General features: G+C 53.4%; 1 protein-coding gene across 1 annotated transcript in view; it reads left to right on the top strand.

The window, feature by feature from the left end:
* Positions 1 to 22,766, top strand: part of FA2H (fatty acid 2-hydroxylase) — a 54,667-nt gene extending 31,901 nt beyond the window's left edge. The window contains exons 3-7 of the mRNA XM_019980286.2: positions 9,945 to 10,087; positions 10,966 to 11,072; positions 18,245 to 18,417; positions 19,737 to 19,989; positions 21,354 to 22,766. Coding sequence (XP_019835845.1) covers positions 9,945 to 10,087; positions 10,966 to 11,072; positions 18,245 to 18,417; positions 19,737 to 19,989; positions 21,354 to 21,433 — 756 coding nt within the window. The 3' untranslated portion in view covers positions 21,434 to 22,766. The remainder of the gene's footprint in view (positions 1 to 9,944; positions 10,088 to 10,965; positions 11,073 to 18,244; positions 18,418 to 19,736; positions 19,990 to 21,353) is intronic.
* The last annotated feature ends 344 nt before the right edge of the window (positions 22,767 to 23,110 follow it).

Raw genomic sequence — 23,110 nt, 5'->3', positions numbered from 1 at the left:
GGAGCCTTGCCCAGCGGCAGCTGCTGGAGCGCCGCTGCTCCTGGCTTCTGGGCACACCTGCCCCAGTTGTCCCTCTGTCCTTGCTGTTTCGCTGTGTCCTTGGCAGGGCTTCCCACTTGGAGTGCCAGCATCCTGGGAACCAGATTGAGCTAGTGTGGTTTGAGAGACTTGCAGAACCCCCTGCCCAGATCCCCCTGGACAGTGGGGTTAGCACCAAATTAATTCTTCTTTTATTAAGCTCTTATCCTGCGCCAAACACTGTACGCTAAACACTTTGATGGTATTATTGTTTTGAAGTTGTCATTCTCAATTATGTCTATTATTTATCTTTCTAATTTATTGGGATATAGTTGCTTTACAATGTGGTTAGTTTCTGCTGTACAGTAAAGTGACTCAGCCGTATGTATAAATATATTCCCTCCTCTCCCACCATACCGCCATCCCACCCATCTAGGTCACCACAGAGCACTGAGCCGAGTTCCCTGTGCTATACAGCAGGTGCCTACTAATTACTTATTTTATACATGATGGTGTATATATGTCAGTCTCAATCTCCCAGTTCATCCCACCTGCCTTCTCTGCCCCCCACTGTCTACACACATCTGTTCTCTGTGTCTGCATCTCTCCTCCTGCCTTCAGTTCAGCTCAGTCGCTCAGTCGTTTCCAACTGTTTGTGACCCCATGAATCGCAGCACGCCAGGCCTCCCTGTCCATCACCAACTCCCAGAGTCCACCCAGACTCACATCCATCGAGTTAGTGATGCCATCCAGCCATCTCATCCTCTGTCGCCCCCTTCTCCTCCTGCCCCCAATCCCTCCCAGCATCAGTCTTTCCCAATGAGTGGGTTTATCTGTACCATTTTTCTAGATCCCATAATATATGCAATATTTGTGTTTCTCTTTCTGATTTACTTCACTCTGTATGACAAACTTCAAGTCCATTCACATCTCTACAAATGACACAACTTCATTCTTCTTTATGACTGAGTAATAGTCCATTGTGTATATGTGCCAAATCTTTACCCATGTGTCTGTCAGTACACGCTTAGGCTGCTTCCATGTCCTGGCTGTTGTAACCAGTGCTGCAGTGAATATCGGGGTGCACGTGTCTTTTTGAGTTACGGCTTTCTCAGGGCATGTGCCCAGTGGTGGGATCATATGGTAGTTCAGCAATCTACAGATTCAGTGCGAGTCCTATCAAATTACCAATGGCATTTTTCACAGAATTAGAATAAAAAACTTTACAATTTGTATGGAAACACAAAGACCCTGAATAGCCAAAGCAGTCTTAAGAAAGAAAAACAGAGCTGGAGAATATGCTACAAAGCTACAGTCATCAAGACAGTATGGTACTGGCACAAAAACAGAAATATAGACCAATGGAACAAGATAGAAAGCCCAGAGATAAGCCCATGCACCTATGGTCAGCTAATCTATAACAAAGGAGCCAAGAATATACAATGGAGAAAAGACAGTCTCTTCAGTAAGAATATCTCTTCAGATAGTCTCTTGGTGCTGGGAAAACTGGATAGCCACATGTAAAAGAATGAAATCAGAACACCCTCTAATACCATACACAAAAATAAACTCAGGACTTCCCTGGTGGTCCAGTGGCTAGGACTCTGTGCTCCGGTGCAGGTGGCCTGGGTTCGATCCCTAATCCAGGACCTAGATCCCACATGCCACAATTAAAGATCCATTGCAGCCAAATTAATTAATTATTAAAAATAATAATAAACTCAAAATGGGTTAAAGACCTAAATGTAAGATTGGACACTATGAAATTCTTAGCAGAAAATATAAGAACACTCTTTGACATAAATCACAGCAAGATCTTGTTTGACCCACTTCCTACAGTAATGAAAATAAAAACAAAAATAAACAAATGGGGCCTAATTAAATTTAAAAGCTTTTTCACAGCAAAGAAAACCATAAATGAGATGAAAAGATAACTGATAGAATAGGAAAAAATATTTCCAAATGAAGCATCTGATAAGGAATTAATCTCCAAAATATACAAACAGCTCATGCAGTTAAATTAAAAAAAAAACAAAAAGCAAAAAATGGGTGGAAGACCTAACTAGATACTTCTCTTCTCCAGAGAAGACATCCGGATGGCCAAGAGGCACAGGAAAAGTTGCTCAGCATCACTAATTGTTAAAGAAATGCAACACAATGAAGCGAATACCTCACAGGGTCAGAACGCTGCTGCTGCTGCTGCTGAGTCATGTCAGTTGTGTCTGACTCTGTGCGACCCCATAGACGGCAGCCCACCAGGCTCCCATCCGTGGGATTCTCAAGGCAAGAACACTGGAGTGGGTTGCCGTTGCTGTTGCCTTCTCCAACGCATGAAAGTGAAAAGTGAAAATGAAGCCATGTCCGATTCTTCGTGACCCCATAGACTGTAGCCTACCAGGCTCCTCCATCCATGGGATTTCCCAGGCAAGAGCACTGGAGTGGGTTGCCATTGCCTTCTCCGCATGGTCAGAATGGCCATCATCAAAAAATCTACAAACAATAAAAGCTGGAGAGGGTGTGGAGAAAAAGGAAGTCTTCTACACTGTTGGTGAAAATGTAAATTGATACAGCCACTATGAAGAAGAGTATGGAGGTTCCTTAAAAATATTATCTTTTATCTAATTTCGGGTAGCTCAATGGGTGAAGAATCCACCTGTAATGCAGGAGATGCAGGAGACTCAGGTTCAACCCCTGGGTCAGGAATATCCCCTGCAGGAAGGCATGGCAACCCATTCCAGTATTCTTTCCTGGAGAATCCCATGGACAGAGAAGCCTTGAGGGCTACAGTTCATGGAGTCGCAGATAGTTGGATACAACTGAGCACTCATGGACACCCCTCTAGCTTAGCTGGAAGGGATCTGGTTCAAGTCTGAGCTGACCCTGATGCTAGGAAAGAGTGAGGGCAGGATGAGATGGTTGGACGACGTCACTGACTCAATGGACAAGAGTTTGAGCAAACTCCAGGAGATGGTGAAGGACAAGGAAGCCTGGCGTGCTGCAGTCCAGGGGGTCGCAAAGAGTTGGACTTGACTGAGCAACTGAACAAAGATCTGGTTTCATTCTTCCAACAACACAGAGATAATGATCCTGATTTAACTCATGAGGAAGAGCTTGTCTCCTGCCCAAGGTCAAAGTCACTCTGCTGGTTAGCTTAGGGGTCACAGCTGAGCCCCCTGACCTGCCCCCTCCATGGGTCCCAGAACACTTTCACCCTGACAGCTGGCCAAGAGAAAGACCCTGAGGCCTGTGACCGGGAGAGGGGGTGGCAGAAGGTGAGGGGTGTCTGAGCAGGCACTCCTCCGGGAGGCCTTTTCCCATCCCTCCCCAGGCTAAGCCAGACTCCAGCAGCGCTTGCTTCCCTCAGGCTCCTGGAGGCCTCCAGTGGGAGTGAGCCGCTCTCTTCCTTTAAAAGACAGGTAGAGTCATCCAGCAGGCCCCCAACCTCCCTGCCCCTACACACACACACACACACACACACACACACACACACACACACACACCCTTGGCATCAAGGGCTGCCTGGCAAAGATGTTGATGTTGACCACCTGGGTTTTATCCTTTCACAACCCCCAGGTAAGTCACTGAGAACTCGGGCAAGTAGAGCCTGGATTGGAACCAGGGTCCCCCAGCAGCTCCCCTGGAGAGGGCCAGTCTTGACATCATGGTCCAGTCTCTCTCCCCAGGACTCTGACCCCCAGTCACCCCGGGCCCCGGTGAGCCTCCTCCCTCCCTTGGCCCACCCAGAGTAGCAGTCTGGAGGGCCTGGCTGCGGAGGAACCCGTGGGGGCTTCCCCAAGACTGTCCTCCCGGCCCAGTTTTCTCCCTGCTCCTCCCCTCCCCACCTCTGATCCGCCCCGTATGCTCATTGTCCATCACTCAGTCTCTGCAACCCAATGAACCGCAGCCCGCCAGGCTCCTCCGTCCGTGGGATTCTCCAGGCAAGAATACTGGAGTGGGTTGCCATGCCCTCCTCCAGGGGATCTTCCCAGCCCACAGATCGAACCCAGGTCTCCTGCACTGCAGGCGAATTCTTTACCACTGAATCACCAGGAAACACTCACCTAAGAGCTCAGCAGTGCTCAAAACTATCGCCAGGGAGACACTAGGCAGGCTGGGCTCTGCCCTCTTTGTCCCTGCAGGGGCACTGGACCAGGCAGGCTGGGGGCAGGAGCAGCCGCCCGGTGACCACAGACAATTCCGGTCTGTTTTCCCATCAACAAGAGGAGGAGATTATTCCTGCCCCGTGTTGTGTGGGATTGTCAGGAGGATCTGGAAGAACCTACAAACGGGGACCAGAAAGTGAGCTGCTGGTGAAAGTCCACCCGCCGGTGTGGGCTGGGCGCCTGGGCAGGGCTGCAGGGCGCTGGTGTGTTCTCACCGCCGGTGTGGGCTGGGCGCCTGGGCGGGGCTGCAGGGCACTGGTGTGTTCTCACCGGCCGGTGTGGGCTGGGCGCCTGGGCCGGGCTGCAGGGCGCTGTTGTGTTCGCTGTGCACTGTCCCAACTCTCTGCGGGCCTCCCAGCGCTCCTCTCCTGGAGCGCGCAGAGCGAGCCTGAGGTCCCCTCCTCTGGCTCAGGGAGGTTAGGGAGCCTGTATGCAGGGCAGAACCCCTCCTGTGGGCTGGAGCTTGTCCATCTGGGAGACCCCAATTAGACCTCATGGGACGGGCCTGCAGCGACCCCTGTGAGGCCACCAAGAGCCCCCGTGGGTCACACACTAGACTCCAGTGCTGGGTCCCTCACAGCCTCTGTGCCGGAGAATTCACTGCCCTGGGGGGGTCCTGAGCCAGCTGAGGTTAGGACCTCGGCCCGGAGCTGAGCGGCACGTACAGCTGGGCTGTAGCCTCAGTCTCCTCATCTGTCAGATGGGCTCATCAAAGGCGTCGACTAGCAACATTCTGGCTTCCAAGAACAGTACACCTGGAGTCTGAGCCCAGGAGCTGGAATTCTCCCCAGAATTCTCCCTTCTCCCGTTCCCGCCTCCTTGGCCCAGAAAGCTGCCCTGGAGCGGTGCGCCTCGGGCTTGGGTGCGTGTTGCCGGGAACAATCGCCTCGGCTCTTGTCGGGTGGTGGGCGGAGCTGCTGACGCAGAGCCGCTGCCCCCTCGGCGCTCCCCTCACCCCCAACCCCCTACCCCGTTTGTGCCTCGCCTCGCCGGGGGATGAGCAGGTTCCCACTGTCGAGCGCGAACTGCCCCGGAAAGAGGACTGTGCCACCCGGCCCCGCACCGCCCAGGACAAGGGGCCACTGGGGAGAGGATGAGTCAAGAAGAGAAGCCCCCTCCACCCTGGCAGCACCCTTGCACCCGCCCTCCGGGCAGCAGGCTGCCCTGTCCCCCTGCCAGCCCTGCTGCAGCTGCATTCCTGGCATACTCAGGAAACTCCCGCCCTCTGCCTGCTGGTGGGGCAGGGAGGGGGACGCAGGGCCACGCTCACACTAACTGCTGTGCGCTTCCTGGGGCTTGGCCTGTGGCCCCAGGTCTCTGCGTTCATCCCAGCCTCTCCCCCCAACACACACAGGTCCCCCAACAAGCGCACTCCAGAGCGGTGTCTGGGCTGGTCCTCGCCCTCATCCGTGCGGTCTGGCTTTAGCTGGCTGCACTGAGTCGATGCCACGCTCTCTGACCATCAGGTTCCACTGCTGTAAAAGGAGGATTTGCTACTGTGAGGCGGGCAATGGAAGCCCCTCATGCACCTGGGCTGGTCCCCCCTCCTGTCCCTCACCCAACCTTCTTCTGAGGCGGGGAGACTTTTGCTGACACCTTCCCTGTGTCCCAAGCCTCAGGAAGTAGGGGTGCGAAGGGGCCAGGAGCAGGTTCAGCTCCGGAGGAAGAGAGCCATGTGTGTGTGTGTGTGTGTGTGTGTGTGTGTGTGTGTGCACGTGCGCACGTGTGTGTGTACGTGTGTGAAGTGGCCAAGCTGTCCTGGCCAGGTAGAGCAGGAAGTGACATTTATCCCGAGTCCCTTCCCACCTCACTGGGTCCAAGCTGTCATCTCTTTCGTGTCTTGCTGTCCTGGCTTCTGGGCCAGTTGCCTGTTGGAAATGACCAGCAAGTGAGCGGTGTTGAGTGTATTCCAACACCCACCTAAGACGCTCATCAGTGAGCAGGATGCTGCTGCTGCTCAGCCCTGTTTGACTCTCTGCGACCCCATGGACTGTAGCTCGCCAGGCTCCTCTGTCCCTGGCATTCTCCAGGCAGAAATACTGGAATGGGTGGCCATGTCCTCTCCAGGGGATCTTCCCATCCCAGGGATGGAGCCTGTGTCTCTTACGTCTCCTGCAGTGGCAGGCGGGTTCTCTACTGCAAGCACCACCTGGGGAGCCTCGGTGAGCAGGACTGGAAGAGAACTGGGACGGCACACGTGGGTCTCTTAGAGTGTGTGGGGGACGCTGTGAGCTGGGGGAGGCAGGAAGGGAGGCTCCTGCTACAGCACCAGCCAGCTCCAGCCCAAGAGCCACCTAACCCCTCTGGGCCTGAGAGTCCTCCTTCTCAAAGCGGGGAGGAAGTCAGCCAAGCTGAATTTCTATGCTTAAGATGGAAGGGTCGCTTTCCTTCCCCTTTGGGCTGGAATCCCTGCTTTTTGCTCACCTAGATATTTCTCCCTGGGTCTCAGGTGAATTAAGCTCACAAATCCAAAGCTGTTTTCTGTGCGCTTCACAAAATAAAGGGAAAACAGGAAAAATTTGCCTAAACTGCTTCTTGGCTAAGAAAGAGGTCTACCTGTTCGCAGTGCTGTGCCACAGCTGGAAACTTTTCTTGTCTAAGGTAGCTGAGTCTGAATTAATTGTCATGTGTATGCAAAAGTGGAACACATAAAAACCAGAGATAGGTGGTAGCAACTAAGAAAAATACAAAAAAAAAAAAGGCACCACTAAGATGAGCAGATAATCTAGAATATTTTTAATACTTGGTCAGTACAAACAAGTCAAGAAGTGAAGAGCAGAGCAGGCGAATAGCAAGACAACCTGAAAGGTAAATGGACTGAATACTCCAGTTAGAGTGGGGGCTTCCCTGGTGGTCCAGAGGGTAAGACTCCCCACTTAAAATCCTAGGGGTGCGGGTTTCATCCCTGGTCAGGGCACTAAGATCCCACATGCTGTGCAGCAGGATCAAAAAAATTAAGAATGCAGAGAGTGACTGGATGGAAAAGTCAGACTCGACTATACACTGTCTGCAAGGGACGCAGTGTGAGCAAGGTGAAAGTGAAAGGGTGGGCAAGGCAGGTCATGCAGACGCTAAGCATGAGGAAGCTTCTACGAGAATGAGACGGAATGGGCTCAGGACAAGAAGTCCTACCAGAGCCTGTATTTCCCAGTGATAAAGGGGCCAATTCATCACAGTGTCTTCACCGAGCCGTCTCTGGCAAGTTCCTCTGCTCCCATTTCCCCATCTGCGTGCCAGCAGCAACGCCGCGCCTTCCTCGTGAGGGGTTCGGCGGGGATCAGAGGGCTGAGCTCCCAGGAAGGGTCCAGAGCCACGCTCGGCACGCAACCAGGGCTCTGTGACGCTCTGCCCTCGGTGCTGGCACAGCAGGGACAAAGCCCCATGTGCTTGCTGTGCTCCTGACTGAGCTACTCTGAGGTAGGCTTCTGTGGTCTGTTGCAAGATAAGATGTAAACACAGGCCACTAGCTGGTTCCTCCAGTTCTTTGCTGGTATGTGTGAGGGAGACACAGAGAGAATGTGTGTGTGTGAGACAAGAGGCCGAGGAATGGCAGGAATGAGTCAGTCGGCGCCCAGTGATCTGTTTGCTAGACCCAAGGCAAGGAGGCGTGAGGACTGGGGCCAGGAGGAGTGTCACAGTCGGGCAGGGTTTGGACGGTCGCCTGGTGTAACTGATGCTGTGTGGGATGGCTCTGGGCTGCCCTGGGTCATCTTCCAGCCTGAGAGGCATGAAGGCTGTCAGCACCTGGGACCTGCCAGGCTCACGTGGCCAGAACCACGGCATCTTTGGGCCTTTCCCTCTGGGCTCAGGCACAGAGAGAATGCTTGGGGACCTTCCCCACGTGCCCGGAGACCCTCCGCCCCCTGCTACAAGGGTGTCATGGCAGGGCGGGGACCCTTGCTGGGCCCGGGCCAGCTGTGGCACGGAGGCCTGTGCAAGGAGTAGGTTCCAGCTGGGGCTGTGGGAAGGTGGGCTTGTGGACTATAGTTGATGCTTCCTCCCTGGCTTCCGTGGTTGTCCTCCACACGTATCCACATCTGTTCTCTCCACTCCTTTCCGGACACCACCTCCCTTCTCACTCGCGGTGGCAGCCTGACCCCCTGCACTGGAGGTTCATTGAACCCCCTGAGCACCAGACACAGGGTGCATGGACCCCTCTCTCCTATCACGCGTGGGGGTCCAGGCACACCTGGCTTCACAGACACGAGAGGCGAGAGGCTCTGGGAGGTAGACGCTTGCCCAGGATCCCACGGCTCATAAACAGCAGGGCTGGGCTTTGAAGGGGGTCACCTGACTCCAAGGTCTTTTTTTTTTTTTGACTGATTTTGGTCTAGATTAATCTTCACTACACCAACTCATCAGAAATCTTCAAGGGCTGCTCATTGCCCAGAGCTGTGGCCTCCATACTTTTTTGATCTTGCGTCCATATAAGTAAAACATTTTGAGCATATTCTTCATTATATGTCCATTTTAATTATCCACAAATTATTTGCATAAACTTATGTATTCTTGTATTATGTACATTAGAAAGCATTCAAATATGGTCTGTATATGAGAGAAATATATCAAGAGCAGTCTCTAGTATTTCCTCCCCACCTTGGGGAATCAGCCTGTGTGTGCCTCTGCGGTACACATCCATCCTCACCTTGGGGACAGCTAGCCTGGAGGATGAAGTGGCAGCCTCTGGGCCTGATGCTGGGTGTTCTGTCATCTAAAGCCCTCAGCAGATTTCTTTCTTCTGCCCCGCAGATCAAAGTCAGGGGACCAAATGGGCCCCAGTCATTCTCAACGCCACTTCTGCACCCATGCTTCCTCCACATCTCCACTTCCCTGTCCCTCTTGCTAAGTCTTCCATACTGTATGAACCCAAACCCAAACCCCAGTTTCTGTGCAAAGCCCTCCTCTCCCACCCTAGACTCAGACATTTGTACCAATCATTTGCCTCCGAACCTCAGCCTGTCTGCATCACCATTAAATTATCCTGCCTGGCTTGTCTCACCTTGCTGAGTACTTGATGCAAGTAGCACTGTTATTACTTCCATTTGGTAGCCAGGGAAACCGAGGCTCAGAGAAGCCAAGTAATTTCCTCAGAGTCACACAGGAAGCGACAGCACCCACCCCTGGAGCCTGAGCTCTGCTTCTGCACCAAGCTACGTAAAGCAAAGATGATCTTTTACAGTGTTGTTTATTTTCCCCAGCAACCAGCATGTGCATCAGGCAAAGTGCTGAATGAATGATTGTTTGAATGCATGAATGAATTGCATAGGCCACCACTAAAAAAGGCCTTGGTGGAGGAGAAAGGGCCTACTTGATTCTTCCTACAGAATGTATTGATTCCTGTACTTGAAGAATCCTGGTTAAGACTTCAAGCTTCAGGCATGCGGTGCTGAATCTGGGCACTCCGATGTCATCAACAGAATTTGGTGTCTCCAGTTCCTGGCTTGACCATCCTCTGTGTTGACTGAGTCCTCAGACAGGCTCCCCTGGCAACTCCAGGGTCATGCCCCACAAACCTAGCCATCCCAGCAAGAGGAAAGGGTGTATGATGGCTCACTGCACCAGCTTAGGCCATAGGCCTGTCCTGGATCCCATTTCTGTGGCCCAAGGGCTGGGATGAACGGTTAGTTCCTGATCTCTGCAGTAGGGAGTGTGGGTTGCTCCATACAGACCATGAGAGTTGAGGTGGAGCTGGGGATGGATGCCGTAACCAGGGGAACAAAGAGGTGTGAGTCTCAAGTGTTCGCTTGGCTTTGTCTCCTGAAGGACCTGGTGGACTGGCAGAAGCCCCTCCTGTGGCAGGTCGGACACTTGGGAGAGAAGTACGATGAGTGGGTCCACCAGCCGGTGTCCAGGCCCATCCGCCTCTTCCACTCAGATTTTGTCGAGGCCCTCAGCAAGACCGTCTGGTGAGTCCTGCTCTGGGGTCATGGTGGGCTGTCCCCTCTCCTGATGGTGCCAGCCAGATGCGAAGGGGAAGGGTCCGTCCCTGGAGCCCAGAGTGGTACTGCAAGTTCTTGGCAACGGTGGAACATGTCATGGGCATAATCTATTCCTGTGCATGGTTTTTTCCACCGAGTGGCAACCCAACATGTAGCCAGAAGCTGCTTTGAATGTCCCTCCTGTTCTGTTTCAGACTCCTATGAGGCGTTTTTAGCCTCTGCTGCCCAAGAAGACAATGGCACCCCACTCCAGCACTCTTGCCTGGAAAATCCCATGGACAGAGGAGCCTGGTAGGCTGCAGTCCATGGGGTCGCAAAGAGTTGGACACGACTGAGCGACTTCGCTTTCACTTTTCACTTTCATGCATTGGAGGAGGAAATGGCAACCCACTCCAGTGTTCTTGCCTGGAGAATCCCAGGGATGGCGGAGCCTGGTGGGCTGCCGTCTATGGGGTCGCACAGAGTCGGACACAACTGAAGCGACTTAGCAGCAGCAGCAGCAGCAGCCTTTGGGGGGCTGTTTTGCCTGCAATTGCCTCCTCTGCCATGAGAGGGCAGCACCTATACAACTGCACTGTCAGTAGCCACAGGGATTCTTTTTGTTTTCCGTTCCAGTAACTCAGAGACTGAGGGAGATAGACTCACAGCTGCTCTCTTCTTTCCTCCTCCTGCCCCCTCCCCACCCCCGCAGCAGTGTCCCTTTGACAGCAGGTCTCCATGTGCTCTCTGCACCTGCTTTAGTTCCTTCTCGTCCCCCCTCTAGTGGAGAGGTATGTCTCTCGGGAAGCTGGGCCGTCTCAGGCTGCTGTGCATGTATCTCTCTCACCCTGATGGTCTTCCTGCAGGTACAGCGTCCCCATCATCTGGATCCCCCTGGTCCTGTACTGCAGTTGGTCCTACTACGGCGCCTTTGCCCAGGGCAACGTCCAGCTCTTGGCGCCCTTCGCCACAGGTGATGTCTGGTCTTCCTGCTGTGCAGCTCCCGTGGCTCCTGGGGGCGTGGACCTCGGTGCTCTCCCTGCTCCTGAGTTTCTGAGACCTTAGAACCCTGAACCACATCACAAGCATTTTAAAATGAGGTCTATCTGTAGAAATACTCTTCCGAAAGAAAGGTCAGACTTCCCCACCCTCCAAAAGAGGAATTAAAAAAAAAAAAAAAAAATAGCCACACATTAAATTAAATCATTTCATCAAGTGGTATAGCAATAAAGAAGGGGATTTCCATTGAGTCAAAGAATAGAAAAAGTATGACCTGGTGTTGTTTGTCAGGAAGCTAAATGAAGTCATTTCACCAGGTAGGACAGCAGAGCTGAACTCAGAATGGTTCACGAACAAAACGGAGATTAGAACCTAGAGGAGAAAGATTGGAAACAAAGATCAGATCCAAGGCGTCCTAGTGTTCCCCGGGCAAAGGGCCATCAGCAGAAGCCTGACTCGGAGTAACTCCAGTAACCTCTGCTGAGCACTCATCACATGCCTGGGACTTGCCAGGGACCATCTCATTTAACCCTCCCAACAGCCTGCAAGCAAGGGACTTATCATTACACCTTTTTAGAGATAAAGAAATGGAACCTTAAGAAGTTAAACAAGCAGGTTAGTTTCACGTGGCTAGGATGTAGCTTCCAGGTGTCACCCAGGCAGGCAGGGGAGAGAAAGAAGAGCCTGTGAGGCTGAGTCTCAGGGCAGCACCGTGTGGGCATGGCCTCTGCTGTCAGCCTGCCTCACCAGTTCATCACCTACCTCAGGCCTCCAGGTCTGGACCACCTGCCCAGGTAACCTGCCCATCCTGGCAGAGTCTGCCTTGGGAAAGTGCTCGCCCATGCTGAGTGGCTCAGACAGAAGCCAGGAGGGGGGGACAGGTGGAAGAGGTACCTCTCCTGATCACACGTCACATTCCTGACTATGAACCTCTGAACCCCTGTGTGTGCCAAACGCAAGCTCCTTCTCTCCACGCTCCAGGGCTCTCTCCTGCCCACCTCCTCCAGGAGGACAAGTTGAGGGCTGAACGGTCTAGATGAGAGGGGCCACAGCCACAGTGCGGGGAGCCCCAGTTTTCCCACCTGGTCCAGGATGGGGTGGGGCTGAGCCAACTGTAGGAAGTCCCCCAGAGCTAAGGCTGCTCCCAGACACCAAGGGTTAATGAGTGCACCCCTCAAGCCAAGGTTACCCACTTCTGCCCACGCTGAATAGCTCAGGCACAGCACAGGGCTTGTTGCTCAGACGGCCTGCTCACTGAATCGCCCACTGTTTCTGCCCAGCGCTCCCCGAACAATCGCCAACAGTGGCGGGCCCGACAGGGCTGGGGCCAGAGGGAGAAGGGAACGCTGGAGCTTTGGCCCAGGTCCCTCTGCAGGAGTCCTCGGGAGATGCCACTCGGTACCAGCTCCGGCCTGATGGGCCGACAGGGGTGGTGCTGGGGTGAGGGGGCGGGCAGAACCTTGACCTATAGGAGGCAACTCTGGTGCAAGGCTGGGCGGGTGATTTGACGGTGCTGCGGAGAGCTGAAATGTGCCAATAAAGGTCCAGTGTAGGGTTAGTAGGCTTGTGACCAGGATGCCAGCAATGGTGGCAAGAGAGCCGCACATGCCTCCCTCACCCCCGGCTTGCCAGGCAAGGCCCAGGCCCAGGCAGGGAAAACAGAGCCACGAAGTGAGGCGAATGGAGACTCGGCAGGGTCCCAGCACAGCTCCTGGACAAGAGATAGGCTGCAGGAAATGCAGGAACTCAGGGTGCCAAGGAACAGTGGGAGCCACGCGCAGGCAGCAGTTCAAGGCTGAAACTCGCAGCTGCACGTGTGTGAAAATGCTTTGGAAAGCAGAGAGGGTCTTCACCTCCCAGCTGGCCCCCAGCACGGTTCCTGGAGGTGCGTTAGAGTGGGTTCCAAGGAACATCCTAGGCAGGGATTGTGGTGGGAGCCCCAGCAAAGGTCAGGACCACAGCCTGGGGCCAGGGAATGCTTTTGTATGTCCAGTCCTTTCCAAGAAGTGAGCTATGCAGCAAGAAAGGACTCTTGCACTTTAGGAGGGAAACTCCTCCCCCAACCAGGGACCCTCCAGAGCCCTGCAAGAACTGAGAAGATGCCACCCGGGGAGGACTGTGGCTGGATGTATTTGGCAGATAACATTTAAAGATCATAGCAGCGACCTGTAACATATGAAGAGTGTTATTTATTATGATATGTTCATACTCAGTATATTATTCTTACATGTAAGTGAAGTGAAAGTGAAGGCGCTCAGTCATGTCTGACTCTTTATGACCCCATGGACTGTAGCCCACCAGGCTCCTCCGAGATACATACTTATCACACTACCAGGTATTATATTCCCTGTGTTCTAGCAACAGCCCTTCACAGGTGGTAGGATATTTTACTGTTGAGAAAGCACGTAGATAGTACAGGGCGGAGACCTGAACCCTGCCCTTCAGCAGGGTGTCCTGAAGGACCCTGGAAGTGGCCAGCCATCCCTCAGAGGGGGACCTGGTCAGCCAGAGCCGCCCAGCAAGGCAGCGCTGACAGGCAAGTGTCAGCCTGGGTGTGGACACCGCAGGCCCTGCTGATGAGAGACATCAGAGCAGCTTACCACCTGATTTGAGAGAGACGGGTCCTTGGGGGGTTGAATCTTGGCGGAGTTATGTGTTAGTTTCCAGGTGAGGCATGAAAAATCCTTCTTAGTTTAGAGACTCATTTGGAACCGTTTGTCATAGTGGCCCGGAATCTGGTCCAGAGAGCTGGAAAGTCACCTCTCCTCCCCACCACCTTCCTGGGCTCTCTCCTTCCGCAGTGATTCCCTGTGGCCATTCACACTGGGCACAGCCCTTCAGAACTGTTTCCTTAAACAGAACCAGAGGCTGCCTTTGGAACAGCACAGGTCAAATCTTATCCATGTCCAGCCCTCTAGAGAGGCGTGGGTTGGCCCATGAGTCTCCCACAAGTGTCTGAGCATCTGCTGTGTTAAGGGCACAGGAGACAGAACAGAATACCCTCTCTGCCCATGAAATACCCTCTCTGCTCATAACCCGGTGGGGGTGAAAGAGTGAAACAGAAAGGATGATGTGGAAGGCCTTGCTCAAACCCTGCCCAGGTCAGGGCAAAGGGCATCTGCAGCGATTTCTTACCGGAGGAAGGGAGGGAGAGGATTCCAGTGAAGGAAAGATGTATGGGGAGGGGAGTGTGGGGAGGGGAGGGGAGCGTGGTTCAGTGGACCCCAGACGGGGTGGCGGGGAGATGAGGCAGGGATGATGTGGACAGGGCTGGTCTCAAGGGACCCTGAGTGCCAGGCTCGGGGGCTGGACTTTACTTGAGAATGAGGTACCAGAAGAGGGTTTTAGCAGCACGTAGGGGCAGAGAGTTGGAGCAGGAAGCTTCTGTGGGGTGCTGATAAGGTGATGGGGGAGTCAGAGCGGTGAACTGACCCAAGAGATGTTTTTTAACTGAGATGAGATACATACAGAATTAACCATTTTGAAGTGAATGATTCAGTCCACCACTCTGTCTAGTTCCAAAATGTTTTCGTCACCCCAGAAGGAACCCCATTCCCCTGAGCAGCTGCTCCTCATTCCCCCTCCTCCAGCCCCGACAGCCAGCGACCTGCTTCTCTGGACACTTGCCTTTTCAGGACGTGCCATGTAAATGGACTCCTCCGTACGTGGTCTTTTGTGTCTGGCTTTTTTTTTTAACTGTACCTATCAAAAGATATTAAGGAGAGGGAGCTGACAGAGCTTGGTGACACAGATTGGACATGGGAGAGAGGAATAAGTCAAGGCTTTGGTAATGTGTGGAGTCATTAACCTCCCCCTGGGGTGCGGTTGGGTGGGAAGGAAGAAGAGGATGATTAGCTTCATTTGGAAGCTGCTGACCTTGCAGGCGGGGCTGTGCACAGCTGCGTGGAGATGGCCAGTAGCAAGTGGCTATCCAGGGCTGGGCTGGAGACACAGATCTGGGGGTTGTCAACAGGTGGGTGTGACTGACATCCTAGATCAAACGGGGGCATTTGGGAGCGGAGGGTCAAGGTTTTGACCCTGGAGACAGAGACAGTTTCCACAGTGGAGCCTGACAGAGGGCCCCTAGAGAAGAGGCGAGGGCATTCCCTGGAGGCCCAGTGGTTGGGACTCTGCACTCTCACTGCCGAAGGCCCAGGTTCAATCCCTAGTTGAGGAACTAAAAATCCCACAAGCCCCATGGCAGGAAAAAAAGGAAAGAAAGAAAAGGAAAAGGGGAAAAAAGGCGGGAAGAGAAGAGCCAAGCGTTCCGGCAGGCAGGGAGCGGAGCTCTGTGCTCAGGTCGTGTGGGTCCCAGCGCTCTGCGAATCTGAAAAGGCGGGGATCTGCCCCAGAAGGACGCACACAGGTGCACTGTTTGGAATACCATGTCAACAGGTTCACTCTGAAATCCAACCAGGGACTCTCTGGGCGTTCCTAAACCTCAGGCTGGGAACTTCTGTGGTTACAGGTTCAAAAATAGAGTGGTCACCAGCATCATATGCCACAGCCAATTTTAGAGATGAATTGAAAAAATTACTTTGATCTGCCAAGAAATACATCACAAATGGCTTTCATAGTTCTTTTGAAGAAGGCAGACTTTAGAGGCTTGAGCGAATGGAAAGAGGTGAAGTAGACTTAAGTCTAACTGACCTTTTCAGGGGGTTTGGCTATGAAGGGACTGCGTCTATGACGAGAAAGTCTTAAATATGAGCAGAAGAGCAGTGGAGGAGAAGCTGAAGATGCCCAGAGGAGTTGCATGAAGGGGGTGGTGGGGGGCAGACTGGGGTGAGCTGGTCAGTAATGTAATAAGTTGTCTGTACTTCCACACCCTCAGTGACAAGGGCAATGCCAGCACTTCATCAAGTTGGAGTGAGACGAACGTGACGTGTAAAGCACTTGAGTGGCACCTGGCGTGTAGGGGCTGGTGAATACACATTTGCTGCTGCTGCTGCTATTACCATTGCCAACCACCATCCAGGGCCCAGGCACCCGAGTGCACACTTCTTCTCGGAGGAGCACGAAGTTACAGGGTTGAAGCATAATCAGGGCTGGTTGAAGGTGGACGCTTATGGAGGAGCCATTCTCCCCCTTCCTTTCTTCTACCCCAAGGAGTCTTTTTCGTGTGAAGTAGGAGGCTGGATGGGAGGGAAATGGGGTGTTTGACGGCAGTGAGGAGGGAGCTGGGCCTGCAGACAGGAAAGGATCTCCAGGCAGTGTCTGAGGCCTAGCTGAGGTTGAAGGCACCAGACTCATGGCTACACATGGCTCCTCCTCCATCTTCAGCGGCTTGGGTCTGGGGTGGAGAGACAGACTTTTGTGCTCATCCAGGCTTGGGAGGTCATGGGGGCAGCTGAAGTCAAGGTTAGCTTTAGAAAATAGTTTGGTGGTGCCCCCAAAGTTAAACATAGTTGCAGTAAAGTCCCAGAAATTCTACTCCCAGGCGTATACCCAAGACAACTAAAAACACGACTGTTCATAGCAGCATTATTCAGAATAGCCAAAAAAAAAAAGAAACATCCCAGCTGTCCATCAGCTGGTGAGTGGATAAACAATTATGGTGCATCCATATTAACAAGGAATGAAGTTCTAATACGTGCTACAAATGAATGAACCTTAAAAATATTGTAAACAAAAGAAGCCAGTCACAAAAGAGCACATATTGTGTGATTCCATTGGTATGACGGGTCCAGAATCAGAAAATACGATAGAAAGTGAATTAGAGGTTTCCCGGCTCTGGGAAATGACAAAGGTTGGAATGACTTAACAGGTAAAGGGTTTCTTTCTGGGTGATGAAAAGGCTCTAAAACTGTGGTGATGGTTGTGCAACTGTAGATATACCAAATATCACTGAACTGTACACTTGAAAGTAGTGAATTGTAAGATACGTGAGTTATATTTCAATAAAGCTGCCACTTTTTTAAAGAGAAAGTATAACCAAAGCAGTGGCTAGTGGAGAAAAGAAGTCAAACTCAGAGGGTGATGGTAGACCTGAAGAAACAGTGAGAGCTGAAGTCCCTGTGAGGTTAGAGAATCAGTGAAGTGGAGAAAAGGAACAAAGGCCGTGCGGACTGTAGGCTCTCCTCCAGGAGCTGGGCGCGGGGGCCTCACTTGATGATGATGACATCACTCCAGTCTTCTGGTCTCCAGGCTAATCATCTTCCATTTTTTCACATCTCCCTCATATGCTGTGGTTTTAGATGTTCTCAATGAACCTTTCTCTCCTTGGGTTTTCCTGACCCTCTTGGCCCCCCAGTCCCATCTTCCCTTGGAAGATGGTTGTTAACATCTTCCATCAACAGCCCCCAGATCTGCTGGCTTCATCAGGATCACCCTGCCCTCTCCTTCATGCCACTGAAGCAAGGTCAGTCTTTTCTGGTGTCAGTCCATTTGGGCTGCCGTAACAAAATAGCATAGACTAGGTGGCTTGTAAACAACAAATTGATTGCTTATGATTCTAGAGGCTGGAAGTCTGAGATCAGGGTGCCAGCATAGTCAGGCGAGAGCCCTCTTCTAGGTCAAAGACTCCTTGAATACTTGTATGTCGAAAAGGGGAGGATTCTCTCGAGCCTCTTTTATAAGGGAATTAGTCCTGTTCACCTGATGACCTGAGCACCTCTCATCACCTTGCAGGTTAGGTTTCAGCATGTGAATTTGAGAGAGCACACGCAGACCATAGCACCAGGCAGGGGTCCAGCGTTGGCCGTGGCTGTTCCTCTTACGGTCCCTTTAAGGAAGATCTCAGATCTGTAGTCGTATCTTACCGTGATACCAAAGTCAGACAAAAATACCACAAGAAAGAAAACTCCAGAGCAGTTATCACTCATGGATCAAGATGCAGCAGTCGTCAACAGAATACTAGAAGACTGAATCATATTAAAGCATTATGCACCATGACGAAATGGGATTTATTCCTGGAACGCAAGGGTGGTTCAATACCTGAAATCAATGGGATCCACCACATTAGTCATCCTCTGACAGGACTCCTCATAAATAAGCCCACACACATCCTCACAGTCTCCCTCCTGTTTTGACTGTCGGGCCCCAGTGGTGGGGTTGGGCTCTGCAGCTGTTGGCAGCCCCCAAGGTGACCGGGCTGGGCCTCTGGGGCCTCCAGCCCCTGACCTCCCTGTCTCGCACCTGATGCAGAGTACTCAGTGGCCATGCCCGAGTCAGCGTTCCCGGGCCTCTTCCTGCTGGGGCTGTTCCTCTGGAGCCTCCTGGAGTACCTCATCCATCGCTTCCTGTTCCACATGAAGCCGCCCAGCGACAGCGCTTACCTCATCATGCTGCACTTCGCCTTGCACGGCCAGCACCACAAGGTGAGCGGTGCAGGGCCCCCCCAGGCCATGCTGCTGACGCCCGCCCTCAGGAGCTCCCATCTCGGTGGGGGTTGGGTTGAGGGCGAGGAGAAGTCAAGGGCGTGTGATTGGGTCCAAGCCTGAACCAGCTGTGGACAGAGTGAGCATGCGTGTCCAATGCTAATCCTCACAACAGCTCATTCATTTGCTCGTTCAACAAATGCTCACTGAGCACTCCCTATGTGCCATGTGCTGTTCTGAACATCATCGATCAAAACAGGCCAGAATCACTGACCTTGTGGAGCTTCCCTCTGAAGCGGGTACTGCCGTTCTCCCCGTTTCACAGAGTGGCAGACTGAGGCTTGGGGAAATAAAGGAACTAAGCCATTCACCCAAGGTCACCCTAGCACATCGTCCCCTGTGGATGCCAGAGTCTATACTGTTGGTCATCCACCCACCCTGGGGCTCCTTCAGGGCAACACACGAGGGTCCCGGCAGTCAGGACTGGAAGCCAGGTCCATCCAGAGGATGTCCCTGCCCCACGCTGTTCCCGTCCTGGTGCAGGGTGCCCACCCTCCCCTTGCCCGCCTTCCCCTTTGACCAGGAGCTGGGGTTCCGGCACAGAGCCCCGCAGGTCCTGTTGTTGCTCCGGTCAGCGGGGAGCGGGGCCCACGTCAGTGTAGTGTTCTGTCTCAGTCACCTGATCGCTCGCTCTCTCCTCTTTCAGTCCAGAGAGGGTCTTGGGATACTCGCAGAGTCTCTAAACTTTTACCTCTGCCAGGCCCTTGGCTTGTGAAGCCTCAGGACCAAAGGCTAGGCTCTTTCACGGTCTGGTTCAATGTGACAACACCCACTTGGAGCAAAGAAGGCCACCTGGGGGGAGACCTGCCTGTTAGCAGCTCCAGGGTCACCCAGCATGTGTGCCTTCATCACTCTCAGGCCTCGAGCTCGATGCCCTGCATGGTCCTTGGGGTGGGGGTGGGGGCTCCTCTCCACACCTAGCAAGTTCCAGAGCCAGAGTGGCCTCTTGAGCGCAGAGCGGAGCATCTCAGGCAAGCTGCTCCTACCTGTGAGCATCTTGCCCACACCACCCCACCCCCACGTTCCTGGAGCTTTCCGGCTCCTGTCCTGACTTACTGGGGCCAGACAGGCTCTCCAGGGCTTCAGGCTTGGTGGCCTGCCCTCCCCAAGCCGCCGACGGGGCCTGCGCCCTCCCTGGCCCGTCTGGGCCGCTCCAGCCCCTGTCCCGAAGGAGCGTCGCCAGCCAGCGAGCGGTGTGTGACCGCAGGCAGGCCCCGGGGCCCCGGGCCGAGTCCTGACGTGTGAGCCTCTGTCCGCAGGCGCCCTTCGACACCTTCCGCCTGGTCTTCCCGCCCGTGCCGGCCTCCCTGGTGATAGCCTTCTTCTACCTGGTGCTACGGCTCATCCTGTCCGCGGCCGTGGCGGGCACTGTGTTTGCGGGGAGCCTCCTGGGCTATGTCATCTACGACCTGACCCACTACTACCTGCACTTCGGCTCCCCTCACAAGGGCTCCTACCTGTACCACCTGAAGGCCCACCACGTCAAGCACCACTTTGCACACCATCGGTCGGGTGAGGACCCACCACGCCACCCCCTCCCCCAGCTGCTCATTTCCCGTCTGACAGCCCCCGCTGAGCTTCCAGCCGGGGCCAGCCTGGGTTCTGGGGTTCACAGTCAGAAAGGCAAGCCGGGGACGCCCATCCTAGGCCCTGGAGCAGGGGGCTGTACAGAGACAGAAAAACCAGGAAACCAATACAGAGCAAAGATCATTCCAGAGCAGCGATAAGTGCCAGCAAGAAAAGAAAGCCAGGCGACCGTCAGGAAACCGTGTCAGTGGGAGGGGGTCCCACACTTGCGAATAGAATGCAGTGTGAGTTATAGATGGGATTGTACATTTTCGAGGAGCCACGTTAACAAGTAAAACTAAAGCAGTGAAGTTAATGTAAATAATACACTTTATCAGGCCAAATATAACCGAAATATCATCATTTTAGCATGTGATCAAACACTGTTGGGAATGCCTGGGGGTCCAGTGGTCAGGACTCAGCAGTCTCACTGCTGTGGGCCAAGGTTCCATCCCTGGCTGGGGAACTGGGATCCCACAAGCCGTGCAGCGTGGCTAAAAAGATTTTTAATGAGAGATTTTACATTCTGTCCTTCTGTTAAGTCTTTGATATCTGGTGTGTATCTTGCACTTTACAAGCTCATCTCCATTCAAGGGCTAAATCTCCATTGGAAATACTTCGTCCATGTTTAGAATTTATAAAATTGACAGTCAAAAAAGTAGATTCACATATATGAACTGCTCCAAATGTGCCTATAGGTTTTCCAATAACTGAACCAAGTTTAGGTTTTTACACCGGAATGTAAGTTAATTATTAATAAAATTAAATAAAATTAGGAATTCAGTTCCTCTGTAGCCCGGGGCCACATTTCCAATGCTCAGGAGTCACATGGGTTAGTGGCTACCCTACTGGAGAGCAGAATGCTAGCTGAAGTGGTCTAGGAAGGCGTCACTACACAGACACCATTAGAGCTGAGACCTAAATTAGGAGAAGCCAGCATCTGACGCCTTGAGAAAGAGCATCCCAGGAGCAATAGGTCCGAAGCCTTGAAGCAGGAGTGAAGTTGGCATCTTCAGAGAGAAGGAGGCGACTGGACTGTTGGGGGAGAGAGGAAGAGGCAGGCAGTGCCAGGCTCTCCCAGGAAGGCAGGCCAGATAAGAGCCTTGAGGTTCTTCCCACAGCACACCTGGGAGTCTAGGCACGCTGGTACCCTGCTTCTGACCTCTGCCAGGATGGCCCTGGGAGTTAGGAAGGTCGTCGGGGGTGATGTTGAAACTTGCCCACGGGCACGCCCCGCCTGGGCTCCCTCCAAGCAAAGAGATCCCACTCCTCAAGAGCGCCTGACCTTCTCCCCATGTCTCCCGCCCTAGGGTTCGGCATCAGCAGCAAACTCTGGGATCACTTTTTCCACACCCTCACTCCGGAAGAGCCCCACCAGAAGACACAGTGACGTCGCCCCGCCCCACCCTCAACCCTTCCATGGCCACTACCCCAGTCCACCCTGCCCAGATCCTGCAAGGAAGGTTTGCTTGGCTGGACAGCGCGGGCTTTGACCAGCCCTCGGGCTTGGTGGAGGGTCCTGGGGAGACCCTGACCAAGGATGACCCTGAGCCTGCCCTCCTGACCCGGTGCAGGAGTGCCCCGTCTGCTGGGTGGCCTAAGAACCCTCGGGGACCGGCTCTTCCCTAGAGCACCCCAGCCTTTCCGCCAACATCCGCCTAGGGCCCCAGTCCCCAGGACTGCTCCAGGAGCCGGCTGGCTGGGACGTTCCTGAGGGGAGTGAAGGCAACTGACCCCTGGGCCCAGGCCTGTGTCTTAGCACCTTGGGCTCCCTAGGAGCTGCCCCCTGCCGCCCTGGAGCTGCTACATGCACAGCGAAGAGGGGGTCTGCGGGGCCCACCTTCCCTTCCTGGAGAGGGTGTGGCAGTTCTGGACTGGAGAACACGGAGATGGATGAAGCGGTCTCAGAAGAGAAAGCATGAAGCCTCTCGCGGCCCACAGCCAGTCCTGGGGCGATGCCTCTGTCCCTGCCAATGACCAACTCCAGCTGTACCGCCAGGTGCCTTGGGCAGAGACACCTCCAGCGTCCACACAGCGGCCCTCAGCTGTCTGTGCAGGTGGGCTCAAGGCTGGAGGGAGCCCCCAGCCCTCTCTTTAGGAACCGGCTCTCCCATCTCTCCTGGCCTCCAGAATCACAAAGCTTTTCCCCAAAGGAGGGTAAAGAGACCTCTCCGTGTGTGGGAACCCGCTCCCGTCCCCAGGCGTTCTCAGCCTCCCCTTGGCATAGGTGGGCCCCCGCCCGCCTCACTCAGGACCCTTCCAGCCGGTGCCTCCTCGAGCCGAGAAGGAGCCTTGACACGGTGCCTTATCTCCCAGCAACACCGCCTCAGCCCCCCGGGTGTGTTCCCACCCTTTCCTCCTGTAACCAAAACCCTCGATGCCCATAGAGGGTCTTATTTATAAACTATATAAATACCCTTAGTGGGCCCCGGACCAAGTAGCTGCTCAGATTGCCCTTTCTAATCCTACATGTCAAGCTTATGTAAAAAAAAAAAAAAAATTTTTTTTGGTCTTAGTTTTGTTCCCTTCTTACCCACAAACCATTACTACTTGAAACTCAACGTGTGTAAAGGTTAAAGGGAAGCAGTTGGACCGATCCTGTGATTTGTAGTGTTTACTGCGGAGTTATTTAAAGATTTTGGAATAAATATACAAACTACCATTGTGAAATAAAGGTGTAAATAAATTGTATATTTTGAAAAATAAAAACATTGGAAAAGAAACCACCAAAGATGAGGTGCAAGTTATTGATGGCAACTCACAGATTTAGTCAAGGCCAGGGGGGCGCAGAAGGGTGGGAGGGGGCGGCCAAGGGCCACAGGAAGGAGTATTGGCTTGGTCACTGACCAGCTTGTGCAGATGTGCTGGGGTATAGTTGATGGTAAAAAGCAGACCAATCCTTATCCTCTTCCTGGGTTTCGTTACTGTTTTCCAAGTCCTCATCACTCAGGGTCTGATTCAGTAGTCTGGCAGAGGTGGGCTCTGGATTTGCCTGCCCAAGCATGCAGAGGCAAAAATGAAAGAGACAAGCTGATGCTGGCGAGGCTCCGGCCCATGGGGGGACACC

Source organism: Bos indicus, chromosome 18 (genome assembly GCF_029378745.1).
Source record: "Bos indicus isolate NIAB-ARS_2022 breed Sahiwal x Tharparkar chromosome 18, NIAB-ARS_B.indTharparkar_mat_pri_1.0, whole genome shotgun sequence".
Classification (NCBI taxonomy): Eukaryota; Metazoa; Chordata; class Mammalia; order Artiodactyla; family Bovidae; genus Bos; species Bos indicus.
This window is presented reverse-complemented; position numbering and strand designations above follow the sequence as displayed.